The following is a 15,302-nucleotide window of genomic DNA, read 5'->3' as shown; positions in this document are numbered from 1 at the left end:
GACTTTGCAATACCCTTTACATTTGGTATACTGAATATATAGATACATATATATTACTAAGTATATAATATATGTATTATATAATATATATTATATATAATAAAAATATAGTTTTATAAAAGCATCTCCAACAACTCATCTGTGAAAATCGTTTGTTGACGACTTTACTTTTACGACTCTGAAAAACTACTAACTCTTCTTCATGTCACGTAATTCACCCTATAGAGATCTACATAGATATATACCAAAAATAATAATTATATATATGTAAGATTTTATTTGGTAGTTGTCAGCCAAGGTATCTAAGACCTGTTTGCTGCAGGTGTTTTTACACCCGCTACACATAGAGTAGAAGGCTTTTATAACTTTGTGCCGGCAGGAAATGTATGTAACAGGTAGAAGGAAGCCTCAATAGCCGAGACGATCTAGCCATGTTCGTCTGTCTGTCTGTCCGTATGAACACCTAGATCTCAGAGACTATAAGAGATAGAGCTAATACTGTGGGCAAAGAGTAGTAAGACTTTGTGCATAATTTTAAAATTCTTTATTTATTCGGCCAAATCTATTTCGTCCCCCTCAAATTAATTCCCCCCGGCCACAATACACTTTCGCAAACGTTTTTTTCCAATCCTCGAAATAGTTTTTAAAGTAGATTTCCGGAATAGCCTTCAATGCGCGTAGCGATTCTCGTTTAATGTCTTCAATTGACTCAAAACGATTTCCCCGGAGCGATCGTTTGAGTTTTCTGGACAGCCAGAAGTCACACGGAGCTAAATCAGGCGAATACGGTGGTTGTGGAATGATATTGGTTGAATTTTTAGCAAAAAACTCAATAAGAATCAATGCAGTATGCGACGGTGCATTATCGTGATGCAAAAACCAACAGTTGTTGATCCATAATTTTGGTCTTTTTAGACGAATTGCCTCACGCAAACGACGCATAACGTTCAAATAATAGTCCTTATTAACAGTTTGGCCGGATGGAAGGAATTCATAGTGCGCAACACCACGAAAATCGAAAAAAACTGTCATCATGACCTTGATTTTTGACCCTCCTTGAAGTCTTTGTACCACTTATAAACCTTTTTTTGTGACATGGTAGAATCATGCAACATTTTGAAACATTTCGGCACCCGAAATTTGATTCCGCACACAAAATTTAATGGAACTTCTTTATTGAAAAATTTCACTCATTGTAAAAATCGCCGAATGCACTTTTTGTACTTCAGAAAAACAGGCATATATTAAACACTAATGATTATTTTGATATGATATTTGGCATAGAAGTTACTGACAGTCTTGCCAACCTAGAAACAAAATATTTCGACGAATGGACTTCCGCACGAAATATAAATTAACAAGTAAGAAAGCTACAGTCGAGTGTGCTCGACTGTGAGATACCAGCTACCCATTTTTAATAAAAGCAAAATATTGCGGTATAATTTTCAAAATATACCGAATATACTGCAAAAATACTAAAAATATACCAAGTGGTATATTTGGAATATCGATATAGTACACCATTCTAAATATACCATAGACGGCACAATGTACCAGATTGTCGGCCAAAGCAACTAAGAGCCCTAGTAAGTAGGCGTTTTTGCCCATACAAAAGTATTTCTTTAATAACTTCCACAATTTTTATCTGATCGCAACCAAATTTTCAGGAATCATAACTACTATAGTAATTATAGTATATACCAAAATTCGCAGCTCTAGCTTTAAATTTACGCTTGTTATTCGATTTTTTTGATTTGCGGGGGCGGAAGTGGGCGTGGCAAAAATTTGAAACAAACTTGATCTGCGTGCAAACATAACAAATGCTGTCGAAAAAAAATTATAGCTCTATCTCTTATAGTCTCTGAGATCTAGGTGTTCATACGGACAGACGGACAGACACAGACGGACAGACGGACATGGCTATATCGTCTCGGCTGTTGACGCTGATCAAGAATATATATACTTTATAGGGACGGAGATGCCTCCTTCTACCTGTTACATACATTTCCTGTCGGCACAAAGTTATAATACCCTTCTACCCTATGGGTAGCGGGTATAAAAAGTCTTACTACTTTTTGCCCACAGTAGTATAATTTTCGACAGCATTCGTTATGTTTGCAAGATCAAGTTTGTTTCAATTTTTTTTTTTTGCCACGCCCACCTCCGCCCCGGCAAATAAATAAAATCTAATAACAAGCGTAATTTTAAAGCTAGAGCTGCGAATTTGTGTATACAATAATAACTATAGTATTTATGATACCTGAAAATTTGATTGCGATCAAATAAAAATTGTGAAAGTTATTAAAGAATTACTTTTGCATGTTCAAAAACGATTGCTTACTAGGGATCTGAGTTGCTTCAGCCGACAATCTGTTATATTGTGGTACTATATCGATATAATAAATATACCATTTGGTATATTTTTAGTATTTGTGCAGTATTTTCGGTATATTTTGAAAATAATACCGGAATATTTTGCTTTTATTCAAAATGGGTAGCGGGTATTTCACAGTCGAGCTCACTCGACTGTAGCTTACTTGTTTGATATGGTGACACCATCACGGTCAAGTTGTGTTGTGAAACTGCCACTTGTAGACGTTTCACGGATATAAAGTTTCCAGAAGCCTCCTCACAATACAACACATCCTCCAGTGTTATTTTACAATTATTGTGCAATCGCACAACACCACTCTTGGTAGCGTAAATGAATTGACCTTGCTTGGCCACAGTGATCTTCAGTGGCGAGTTCCACACACTCAGCATACAGCGAGTCATTATTTATTAAGAGATCACTCACTCCCGAATCAAGGATAAAATTATATACATATATCCGTGTCTCATGGTTGGTTACCATGAATGCTATGCCGTGTGAGGTGATGGTTTGAGCTTGTCTATTTTCGTTTTTTTTTCATTAATTTTATTTGTATTATTATTTTTATTTATTTTTTATTTGGGCTGCAAGGACGACCCAACATTGTTGTGGCTGAAAGCGACCGTACCCAAACTGGACGAATTGTGGGAGGGGGCCAAGCTGGACCGTCCATGCAGAATGCGACGGTCCTGTGCCCTATAGCTGTGCAGGGCGAGCACGTGATCATTCAGATCAATAAGGAGGCAGAGGATCTGCTGTACATATAAGCGCAATGGGAAAATGCAAATACATATATAATATCAATCTAATCTATTTTTTGGAAAGAATGTACAAAAAATTTAAAAATGTGGTTATCAAACTTTTTTTTTTTAAATCATACATTTTTTTAATACTATTATATTACTTAAATTATGAAAGATAGCGCGTAATTGTTAGTCAAACATACCGTACTTCTGCAACTTTCTTTGTTTCTAGTTCTTGCAACAATTATTTTTGTATCTGGAGCATGAATAAAATTTATTTGTGGCAGCAAAAGGTAGTAAGTGACTAACATACAAAATTTTCGACGCCAGTTGTCAAGTTATGTGAATCTAAACAGGTTCTTGAAAGATGGTTCGATTAACTAACTCAATAATACTAATCTTCATTGTGATATGTGCTTTGTTTTCGATGTCTGAGCAACTTATTTTTAAAGTAGACGGTTTTCCAATCAATTTAAATGACATATTAAATGCCCAAATAATGCCGGCTCATGTTTTTTTATTGGGATTAGATGAGCACAGGGCTGAAAAGTACACGCAAGACTTTCTGTCTGCCTTACAACGCATGGGATATCACAGGTTAACTGGTTAGTAGTATTCCAAACGCTTTAGATAATTTTTTTATCCCTACAGAAAAATGATGCAGCAATTCATGGCATCGGATTACTTGACTAATCAAATAATAAAATGGAAGATGGCATACAACAATTTTAAAATTGGGAAACGTTTTGGAAAACTACAAAATGAAAATAATTCGACAACAGAAGATGCGGAAAATTACAGAGCAAAGAAGTTTCTATATGATATTGGCTCTTCGCATTATAATGAATGGCTTAAGAGGTGAGTTTATACACTGATCACCACTTGAATGACACCCTGTAAGCTCTATTTACAACTGCTCATAGCTCGAAAGCAGAATCGCAAAATATCGGTATTGTTTTATATTATTAGTGTGTAATTATTCTTCGCTCTTTCTAGTAGTATTATGTTATAATACAACATGCATTTTATTTGGTCTGTTTCTTTTGCACGTGCACACTTGAAGAAACTAAAAATCAAGAAGAAGCCTCTTTACCTTTCCACACACAACATGATAATGCCCCTATACATACGGCTCGGATTGTTAAATCGTATAAAGCGAGCCAAAATGTGGAGTTATTAAGCTGGTCACCCAGCCTTGAATGAGTAATTTGAAAATTTTCCGCTAACATACATATGTACATATAGTATGTATTAATATGTCGCAGTGTGATTCCCAGTAAATGTAGCGTTCTGGTAATTTGGGAATTCGGGGAATTCCCTGCTTCTGCTTTACTCGTTGATATTGAGCGAAAGCACGGCAGCAGAGGCAGAGACGCTCTGCTGCTGAGTGAGGTTCGATGGTAAGATACCAAGAGTCTTGAGTAAGACAGTGATGGCTGTATACGCTCGACTTGAGTGAGTTTATGACGTGAGCGTGTATGCAATAGTTAGTTGAGCTTGGGTATTCGAACCGATCGGAACTCGCTGTGCAGCTGCATAAATCAATAAAAGCATCAACATGGATAACATACCCTTGTCGCCGACCGACATACCCTTGCCGCCGACATATATAAAAAGTAAAAAAGGTACAGTCGAGTGTGCTCGACTGTGAGATACCCGCTATCCATTTTGAATAAAAGCAAAATATTGCGGTATTATTTTCAAAATATACCGAAAATACTATAAAAATACTGAAAATATGTCGAATTTGGTTGGTATATTTATATAGTACCCCATTCAAAATATATGTACCATAAATAGCCAAAGCAACTAAGACTACTAGTAAGTAGGCGTATTTGCCCACACAAATGTATTTCTTTAATAACTTCGACAATTTGTAAATAATTGCAACCAAATTTGCAGGAATTACAATTACTATAGATATTACTGTATATATACTCTAGCTTTAAAATTACGCTTGTTATTCGATTTTTGGTGATTTGCGGAGTCGGAAATGGGCGTGGCAAAAATTTGAAACAAACTTGATCTGCGTTGAAACACAACAAATGCTGTCGAAAAAAAACTTTATCTCTTATTGTCTCAGATCTAGGTGTTCATACGGACAAACAGACAGACGAACATGGCTAGATCGTTTTGTTTTTGTTGACGCTGATCAAGAATATTCATACTTTATAGGGTCGGAGATGCCTCCTTCAGAAGGAGTCCTTCTACCTGTTACATACATAAAAAGACCCCCAAGACAGTTTTAAATTCCACTATGCACGTCATGCTTTAATTCGATTAAATGTGGTTATACATTGGGAATTGCAGGCAAAATTAATTAACTGAGCACCAAAATAAAAATCTCAAAGCATAACATTGTGATCAGTAAAAATCTAAGAAGTTATTCAGGTAATAATCTTGTATTCGCTCGCTCTCGCAGTCGCAGTCGGACGTGTTTTTTTTTCTTCCCCCTTAAACTTTGTGATTTTTCATTGAATTTCATATTTATTTACAATTAATATAAAATTAATTTTACTCTCTCACTTGTGTTTAACTACATATCGTTAAATCACTGTGTGCTTTCTTGTATTTATTATATTATTATAATTTTTCTGGAAATATAACAACAAATTGTGTGGTCAAACTTTGCTTTGCTTTGTTAGCAAAACAATTCTGTATTCGTTGCCGCTGCACTTTGTTTTTATACCCGCTACCCATAGGGTAGAAGGGTATTATAACTTTGTGCCGACAGGAAATGTATGTAACAGGTAGAAGGAGACATCTCCGACCCTATAAAGTATATATATTCTTGATCAGCGTCAACAGCCGAGACGATCTAGCCATGTCCGTCTGTGTGTCTGTCTGTCTGTCCGTCCGTCCGTATGAACACCTAGATCTCAGAGACTATAAGAGATAGAGCTATTTCGACAGCATTTGTTATGTTTGCACGCAGATCAAGTTTGTTTCAAATTTTTGCCACGCCCACTTCCGCCCCCGCAAATCAAAAAAAATCGAATAACAAGCGTAATTTTAAAGCTAGAAATTTTGGTATATATAATAATAACTACAGTAGTTATGATTCCTGAAAATTTGGTTGCGATCAGATAAAAATTATCGAAGTTATTAAAGAAATACTTTTGTATGGGCAAAAACGCCTACTTACTAGGGGTCTTAGTTGCTTTGGGTGACAATCTGGTATATTGTGCCGTCTATGGTATATTTTGAATGCGGTACTATATCGATATACCACATATACCATTTGGTATATTTTTTAGTATTTTTGCAGTATATTTGGTATATTTTGAGAATAATACCGCAAAATATATTGCTTTTATTCAAAATGGGTAGCGGGTATCTCACAGTCGAGTACACTCGACTGTAGCTTTCTTACTTGTTGTATTTTTATTTACATTCGCGCTCTTCTTTTTCACTTGCTATTCTTTGCGCTCAACGCTGTTACAATAGTAACTCTCCCTCTCTTGGTGTTGTAGTTGGCTATCGTTTATCTTGCGTCTCGCTCAGCGCTGCCAACTTTTGACCAGCAAAAAAGCTGTTTTTGACGGAATGAATGGAGAAAAAAACTCAAAAAAAATATTAAAAAATCCAAAAAAAAAAGCTAAAAACAAATGTATCAAAAAAAAAGAAAAAAAGTCTTCAAAAATAACAATTTATTAAGTTCATTTTTGTTTAAAAGATAAAGATTTGCATTATTTTATCGTTATCTCCTTAGTCTGTCTCATTTGCGTATGTCATATTAGTGCCTATCATCTGCAGATATTTTATAGGCACTTCATAGTCGACGCAGCATTTTCCCATCCGTCACAATCCGATTCTCTATCAGGCATGCTCCGGTTTTCACTTTCGGTTTTCGTTTTCGTTTTGAAAACGAAAACGAAAAAATTGGTGCTCCCGTTTTCACTTTCACAAGATTTTTCGAATTGCAAAACGAAAAATTTGACTTGCCGAAATGAAAAGTAAATGCCTTTTCTATATTAAATCGGATCTTATTTGCAAAAGGAAAAAGTAGTTGACTCATTGGTTTATTGTCGATCTTTTAAGACCGTCAGCAGATCAATTAGGCTTGTAATTATTTTTAAAACGACTAATTTCTGACCCCACCTCAAATTTGGATATCAAATTTTGCCGTCGGCAACAACAATTTTCGTTTTGGTAAGCGACCGATAGGTCCGACACCATGAGTTATCGCCTAAGCTGCCATACTTTCGATAGAATGAAAAAGCAAGTTAAAAATACTTGTATAATCAAACGGATGGCGATAAATTTGTTGAAGTTGGGTAAAATATGTTTTTTTAAAAATTAATTAATTTAATTTAATTTGTTATGTGCTAAAAGTGTATAAAAAAATTGTTGGAATAACCGGAATGAAGTGCATTAAAAAGGTGGCATCCCCATTTTTTGTGGGAAACAGCTGATTGCCGTTCAATTAATTTTTTTAAAGAAAGTTTCAAATCTTTCTATGCAAAAAAACAAAAGGCAAATGTATTTCATTTAGGGGAAGCATAATTATTTATATGCAGGATAAAAAAATCCTTTTGTGAGTTCAATCCACGCACGAAATTGGACATACAAAAGACATTTTTTCGCGTTGTTTACTTTTAACCAAAACACAAGTCAGCTGTTTTAGCAGTAAAAAATGAAACGTTCCGATAGCAAAACGATGACCAAAAACGTGTGAAAACCGGAGCACCTAAAAACGAAAAACTCGGTTTTGGTCCCAAAACGAAAACGAAAAGTGAAAACCGGAGCATGCCTGTATATTACAATAAAAAATGAATAGAGTATATCTTTTGCTTGAAATTATTACTTTAACTTATGCTTAGAATGCATTCCTTAATTTGGATTTAATTAGGTTAACCTGGCAAATAGCCAGAAATCGCGTATGACCAGGGCAAACACAATATTTGGATGGCCACATTTGCCAACTCAAAAAATCTCCGGTTTTCCCCAGAATCTTTAAAGACCAAAATTTGTTTGTGTTGCTGATCAAATTGAAATGGAAACACTAAGCGAGTGATGAAATTAGCGTATTTCGAGAAAACAATCGATACGCCAACACATTTTCTGGATTGTTTATAAGTGACTATCGTAAAGCTGCCACTTTTCCATATTTTGTACTTTTGTGTTAACAACACAAAAAAAAATTGGGAAAAAGCCAACTGAATCTCTAAAAATGTCAGAATTCCCGCTTTTCACAATTCCCGCAATTCACAAATTTTTTCCGCATTTAGCCTTAAAAAAAAGTCAGTTTTGACGGGAAAAAATCCAAATTGGCAGCACTGGTCTCGCTCGACTTGTTCTTACTCTCTGTGTTTTTATGCTCTTTGTAAGTACAGATCATATTAGTTTGCAATTAACTTACCTATTTTGTTTATATTTCGATTTTTTTTTACTTGGTGCCAAAATGGGTTTTGTTTGTTGCTTGTTATGCGACAACGTTGCACATGAAAAATGTGCTGGCGTTAACGGCCGTATTGTGGATTTGATTTCGGCCAAGTCAGGATTGAGATGGACTTGTGAACACTGTAGGGACTCTGAACGCTATACTGCTGGGTTTATACGGCAGACGCGAACTGGTTTTAAAGATATCTTCGCGGGCTTTTAAAAACTCTCCGATAGCTTTTCTGCTTTGGATTCTGGGTTTAAGAGTATGAAGCTCTTGACCGAATCTCCGAAGCGTAAAAAGGCCAATACGCGTCTGTCGATTACCCCAATCGAGCTTTCTGTCCCAGTTGATGTTCCAAGTTTATCTGTACCACCTGCTGAGGAATTAATGTCATTTATTTCTCCGTCTCCTCAACCTTCGGTAGCTCTGGATGTTCCACATCATGACATTACGTCATTAAGATTGGAGTCTCCTGCTCCGGCTTCGATTTTGTTGTCCACTGAGATGGAGTCGGTTGAAGAAATTCAACCATCACTATCCTCTGTTGAGATCGTTAGTGCTGTAACAATAGAAGCCTCCAACTCCTACCTCAGTTGTCCGCAACACATTAGTTGCAGTGCCACCTCTTGAGCAGATTTTCGTTTCAAGGCTTTCCCCCTGATACGACATCTGATGATGTTCGGGCTTATATTAAGTCCAAATCTCAAGCCAGGGTTAAAGTGGATAAATTTAATTTCTCATACGAACGGGAGATTTCATCTTTTAAAATAAGTGTTCCCGCTGAACAATTTAGCATGATGTGCAGTAAAGAGTTTTGGCCAGAACACCTATTAGTCAAAGAATTTGTTGCTAAAAAGAAAATTCGGTCTCCGGTTTCTCTTCTTAGTAGTGACAAGAATTCTATTTCAAAGCCTTCTTCTAAGTCTGTCAGCTCAAAAAACTAACATCCTCTTTACTTCTTGGCTATCAGAATGTAAGAGGTATTTTCAGTAAACTTACTGACTTATATTTAAATAGTATATCTTTCCCTTTCAATGTCATTGCCTTTACTGAAACATGGTTAAAAAAATTACATCCTTGATACGGAAATCTTTTCTAGTAGATTTTCCGTATACAGACGTGACCGCAAGGTACGTCGCAGTGGTGGGGTTTTAATTTCAGTAGATGCTCAATTAAATTCAGAATTGATTGATTACACTTCTGATATTGAGCTAGTGTCTGTTAGATTATCACTACCAAAGGATAATCTTTAACATTTTTATTTCTTGCTCATATATCCCCCCTGCTTCAGATGATGCTTTATATTTAGCTCATTTTTCTATTATTAATAAAATTTTTCATATGCTTTCTGATCGTGATCACTTTATAGTCCTTGGTGATTTTAATATTGCTGGGGTGTCATGACATTCCGCCAAGAATCTAAATGGACTTTGCCCCTCTGTATCCCATGTTTTTATTGATAGTCTCTTCGGGGTATCATTGTCTCAGATTAATGGTATTCCAAATTGCTTAAACAGGTCTCTAGACCTTATTTTTGTTTTAGACCCAGATTCATGTTCTCTATCGAGAATATCTCCTATATCTTCCCCTAAAGACCCTTACCATCCCACTTTGGAAATTATGTTGGAGCTCCCATTTATTGCGTCAGAGTCGAGTGTACGTTGTGGTGAGCTTTCTCGTTGTTTTCGGAAAACCGATTTTGAGAAACTTGCTGCTCTGCTTACATCTCAAACTGATTGGTCCCAACTTTCTTTGTCTACGAACTTGGATATAGCGGTTGAATTTTTTTATTCTACTTTGAATTCGCTATTTGATGCTTGTGTTCCATCAAGTATTCCACATTTGTCTGATAAACCCTTATGGTTTACTAAGAAATTATCGAATTTAAAAAATCGTAAGTCGAGACTTTACAAAAAATTAAAGGGACCTGGCTCTTCTTTTGATTTTCTGCGCTATTCTGTTGCTCAAGCTGCTTTTCGCACTCATAACAATGAGTGTTATAATAATTATTTGAGTAGGTGCAGAATAAGATTACAGCGTGTCCGGATGGAGTACCTAGCTGTGTGCTAAGGTATTGTGCTGGTAGTATCTGTAAACCGCTTTTTAAATTGTTTGAATTATCCGTTAACTCATGTTCTTTTCCTAAAATCTGGAAAAAATCATACATTATACCTATCCTAAAAAAAAGGAGCAAATCTAAAGTTCAAAATTATCGCGGTATATCTAAATTGTCTGCGATTCCGAAAGCATTTGAAAAAATTATAACTTCTCAACTGCAACATCTGTGTAAATCTATAATTTCACCTTACCAACATGGGTTTGTGAAGTCTAGATCCACTTCTACTAACTTATTGGAGTTCTCTTCTATTGTAATTAAAGGATTCGAGAATAAAATGCAAACGGATGTCATTTACACCGATTTTAGTAAGGCTTTTGACTCTGTTAATTATCACCTCTTACTGTATAAGCTTAATGTTTTAGGGTTTCCTCATAGCCTAATTGAGTGGATATCCTCATACCATTCCAACAGAATTCAGAATGTTTATTATAATGGTTTTGTATCTAAATGTGTCCAAGTCACTTCTGGTGTGCCCCAGGGTAGTCATTTGGGTCCTCTATTGTTCACGTTGTTCATAAATGATCTTCCTTCTGTTATTGAGCATTCCCGTGTTCTTATGTACGCCGATGACGCTAAGCTTTACCTGACAATTAATGACAATCTTGCGAGCTCACTAACCTTAATCGTCTAGAATCTTGGTGCAGAGTAAATATGTTACATCTCAACTGCAATAAGTGTAAGTTTATGACCTTTTGTAGAGGTTCTTCCCAGTTAAATAACTATATGTAATATGATACTCCTCTTGAGCGAAATGAAGGTGTGAATGACTTAGGGGTTCTGCTTGATGCAAAACTAAAATTCGATAAACATATTCTGTCTGCTGTAAATGGGGCCATGGATGTTCTGGGATTTATAAAAGACTTTGTACGTCTCACTGGTTCGTCCTATCCTCGAGTACGGATATCTTGTCTGGAATCCCCAGTATAGGGTTTATCAAGATAGGATTGAATCGGTGCAGAAACAATTCTTATTATTTGCTCTTCGTAGCTTAAATTGGAATCCTAATATTAGATTACCACCGTATCGCAGTAGACTTTTATTACTAAGCCTTCCTTCTCTTTCTGACCGTAGAACTATGCAAGGTGCTGTTTTTATACAGAGACTAATTAATGGTGAAATAGACTCTTTGGACCTGTTAAGTCAAATTAGTTTTGCAGTTCCTGTCAGGATCACTAGGAATTTTCTTCCTCTTCTCATTTCACGTAGATCTACTAACTTTGCTTGCCATAATCCCTTCCGTATTCAGTGTGTGAACTATAACAATCTCAATAACGTAGTTTGCTCTAGTAAATCTATTCCTTTGCTTAAAACCTTAGTATTAGCTAATTTATCGAGTATTTAATTGTAATTTATCTTATTATACATATATTCTAACATATTTTTAATCTAATTTAATTAGCTGTCCAGCGTCTTTTAATATTTATTCGCGGTTTTCGTGTAATGCATGCTGTTCACAAATTTATTTTGTTTTGTCTGCGTGTCAACAAGCCCGTGCTTGGTATCGCTGGGCCACTTGATGGTGCTGCCGTTAGTACGTCAACGTCCAAATATGACAGAAAACGACTGCAGCTGTCTTGATTGCTTGGATTTAACACTCTACTGTAGATTTCGCCAGATGGTCAGGATAGTTCGATACGAGAGATGTTGCGTGAGGTTAGAGGTTTGAGAGAGAGATACGAACTACGATTGTCGTGCGTGTATGCTTGAGCCACTGCGACAGACAGAGATACAAGTATGTTCGTTGCAGTATTTTCTGGAGAGCATTTTCGGTATGCTAGAATGCTGGCGGGAAGTCTCAAGTTGGCACTGCCAACTTGGCAGTGGCGTGATCAAGTGTATTCGCCGTATACAATCTGCGCAATTGAATATGAAAGATCTTAACAACAATCCGACATCAGAAGTTGGATCAGTGCCAAAATCAAGTGGTGCGTCCACAAAATCAAGTGGTTTTGCCAAAATTTAACCCAGATGTAACTGGAGCTGATGCGACTAAATGGTGTGCAACGGCAAGCATTATTATGGACGAACAGCAGATTGATGGCAGCGCTCTTATCATGATGTTGAGTAGTTGCATGCAGGGCAGTGCTTCAGCGTGGCTTGCACAGATCTGCTATCCCGGCATTAATTGGGAGCAGTTTAAAGAACTATTTATACAGCGTTTCGAGATAAAGGAAACGCCGGCAGTTATGTTCCTGAATCTGCTGAACAGCCGTACGGCCCACAATGAGTGACCTGCAGTGTACGCAAGCCGTATGGTGACGTCATTGACCACAAAATGGCGCAATATGAACGTCGAGGAAATAGCTGTATCCACGGTACTTGCGCATATGGCCAATTTTGACAACCGTTTGCAACTCCAGATAGAACCGAAAGCATTTACATTTGACAAAAAGCGGAGTTCTGGAAGTACTGATGGTGATACTAGCGAGCCAAAATTGTGTGCCACTTATGCAAGAAACCAGGACATAAAATGGCGGAGAGTAAATTAAAACGGTCTGGATCGAAGAATAAGCAGCATCGCGATTTGCAGAATGTGACCTGTTACCGGTGTGGACAACTTGGGCATCTTTCGAATCGGTGCACGAACAATGCAGCTAAATCTGGAGCAGTTACTGAGAAGAAATGTAATCAATGTTTTGTGGCTGAGCTAAAAGGAGTTTTGACACACCAGGGTGAGATCTTTCCTATTTGTTTCGACTCTGGAGAAGAATGCTCGCTTATTCGAAGAAGTGTTGCCGATAAGTTTGATGGCAAACTTATTAATAATATTGTCATAATACGAGGTATTGACGACATTGGCATCTCCAGTAAACTACAAAAACTATCTAAATGTATTATTAATGGAAATATTGTAGAAATACTGTTAGATAGGGAAATCCTTAAGGATACGCAATCATCTTGACACCTGATAAATTTGAATTTGTTAAGTCTAAATCTGTAAACGTCTGTAAAGTATCTGAGCCATCTGCCTTGTTACTTAATGTTGATACTGAAATGGTTGGTAATGACAAGGAAAACTTAATTAAATTACTTGAAGACTATTCAGCTGCATTTATTGATGGAATCCCTTGCACAAAGGTTAATACGGGTGAAATGACAATTAGATTAATTGGTCCAAACAAAACTGTGCAGCGGCGTCCATATCGTTTGAGTCCAAATGAAAAAGAAATTGTACGTGGAAGGATAACGGAATTGTTAAACTTGTTAAATTTGCGTTGACTATCGTGAACTGAATGGACGAGGTATGAAAAGATTGAGGATTGTGTTGGATGTACTGACTGCAGCGGGATTCTCTTTTAACATAGCAAAATGTGGATTCTTAAAAACTACTGTACAATACTTGGGGTATGAGGTTTAGTTAAGACCTAATCCGCGAAAAATTCTTGCGTTAAATTCCTTGCCTCCACCGCAAACAGTTCGTAGCGTAAGACAGCTTATGGGATTGGCGTCTTATTTTCGAAATTTCGTGCCTCGGTTCTCACCAGTGTTGCCGTCAGCTCGTTACAGAAAAAGGCTAGATTGATTATAAAAAAAGGATAGAAAAGGACAAAAATTTAAAAAAAAGGACAAAAAACAAGACAAAATATGTTTTCCATACATTTTATGTAATATCATTCTTTATTGGTTGCCAACTCGTTTAGAACATCGTCAATGTCATCATTGCAAACTTCTAAACTTTGATTTATTGTAGATTGGTTGCTTCCAATCATTTTTAAATATTTCTCAGGATTTTCCTATTCATGGCAACATACGCCGTTCCGGCGTAGCCCAAACCTAAAAAGGAAAAAACAATTTCAATAAATGTGTGAAACAAAAGAGTATTAAAATTTTTACCTGATCGATAAAATCGCATTTAAAGTTTCTATTTGCAGTCGGTTGCGCAATTTGGTTTTTACCAAATTAGCTTGGCTAAAAACACGCTCAACTTCTGCATTTTTGATCACGACACATCCACTGCAACAGATCCGGCTGATTTAGCCATGAATCACGGAACTTTTGTTTATAAACTTCTTTTGGAATATTTCCCGCACAAATTTCACAATAAAAGTAACAACTGATAGCACTGTATATCGATATATACGATTTACGATTACAACAGGGTTACATTCATTTAAAAGTGCTGCTATCGATATAAAAATAATGTAAATTTGGATTACTTTTCAGCCCTTTACACAAAAATAAAAAGCGGATAAAAAAGGACAGGTCAAAATAAAAAAAGGACAGATAAAAGGCTAGGGGATGTTTTAAATTTTTTCCGGCTGACGCAGTTAAAAACCGGACAGATCTGTCCGGAAAAAGGATAAAACGGCAACACTGGTTCTCACAGATGATGAAACCGATATATTCCTTAACTTCGAGTAAAAGTGTGTTTAATTGGAATAACGCGTTGGAAGATATTAGAAAAAATATTATTGCTATTCTTATAAATGAGCCTGTACTTGTTATTTTTGATCCACAACATCCAATAGAGTTACACACAAATGCAAGCTCTTACGGTTATGGTGCAATGTTAATGCATCGAATCAATGGTAGTCCTCATGTAATAGAGTATTTTAGTAAAACTACTTCCCCTGCAGAGTCTAGATACCATTCATACGAATTAGAAACCTTGGCAGTGGTAGAATCCGTTAAACAGTTCCGTCATTATTTGGTTGTTCATACGTTTGTAGTGTATACTGATTG

The 15,302-nt window shown here is 36.4% G+C and overlaps 1 protein-coding gene across 1 annotated transcript in view; it reads left to right on the top strand.

The window, feature by feature from the left end:
* Positions 1–3,441: 3,441 nt before the first annotated feature.
* LOC132787723 (uncharacterized) overlaps positions 3,442–15,302 on the top strand; it is a 78,857-nt gene continuing 66,996 nt past the window's right edge. Inside the window, exons 1-2 of the mRNA XM_060795002.1 lie at positions 3,442–3,711; positions 3,766–3,972. Of these exons, the coding sequence (XP_060650985.1) occupies positions 3,482–3,711; positions 3,766–3,972 (437 nt within the window). The 5' untranslated portion in view covers positions 3,442–3,481. The remainder of the gene's footprint in view (positions 3,712–3,765; positions 3,973–15,302) is intronic.

The sequence above is a fragment of the Drosophila nasuta genome, chromosome 2R, assembly GCF_023558535.2.
Source record: "Drosophila nasuta strain 15112-1781.00 chromosome 2R, ASM2355853v1, whole genome shotgun sequence".
Classification (NCBI taxonomy): domain Eukaryota; kingdom Metazoa; phylum Arthropoda; class Insecta; order Diptera; family Drosophilidae; genus Drosophila; species Drosophila nasuta.
Note: the sequence above shows the minus strand (reverse complement) of the source record. Positions and strands in the feature narration are given on the sequence as shown.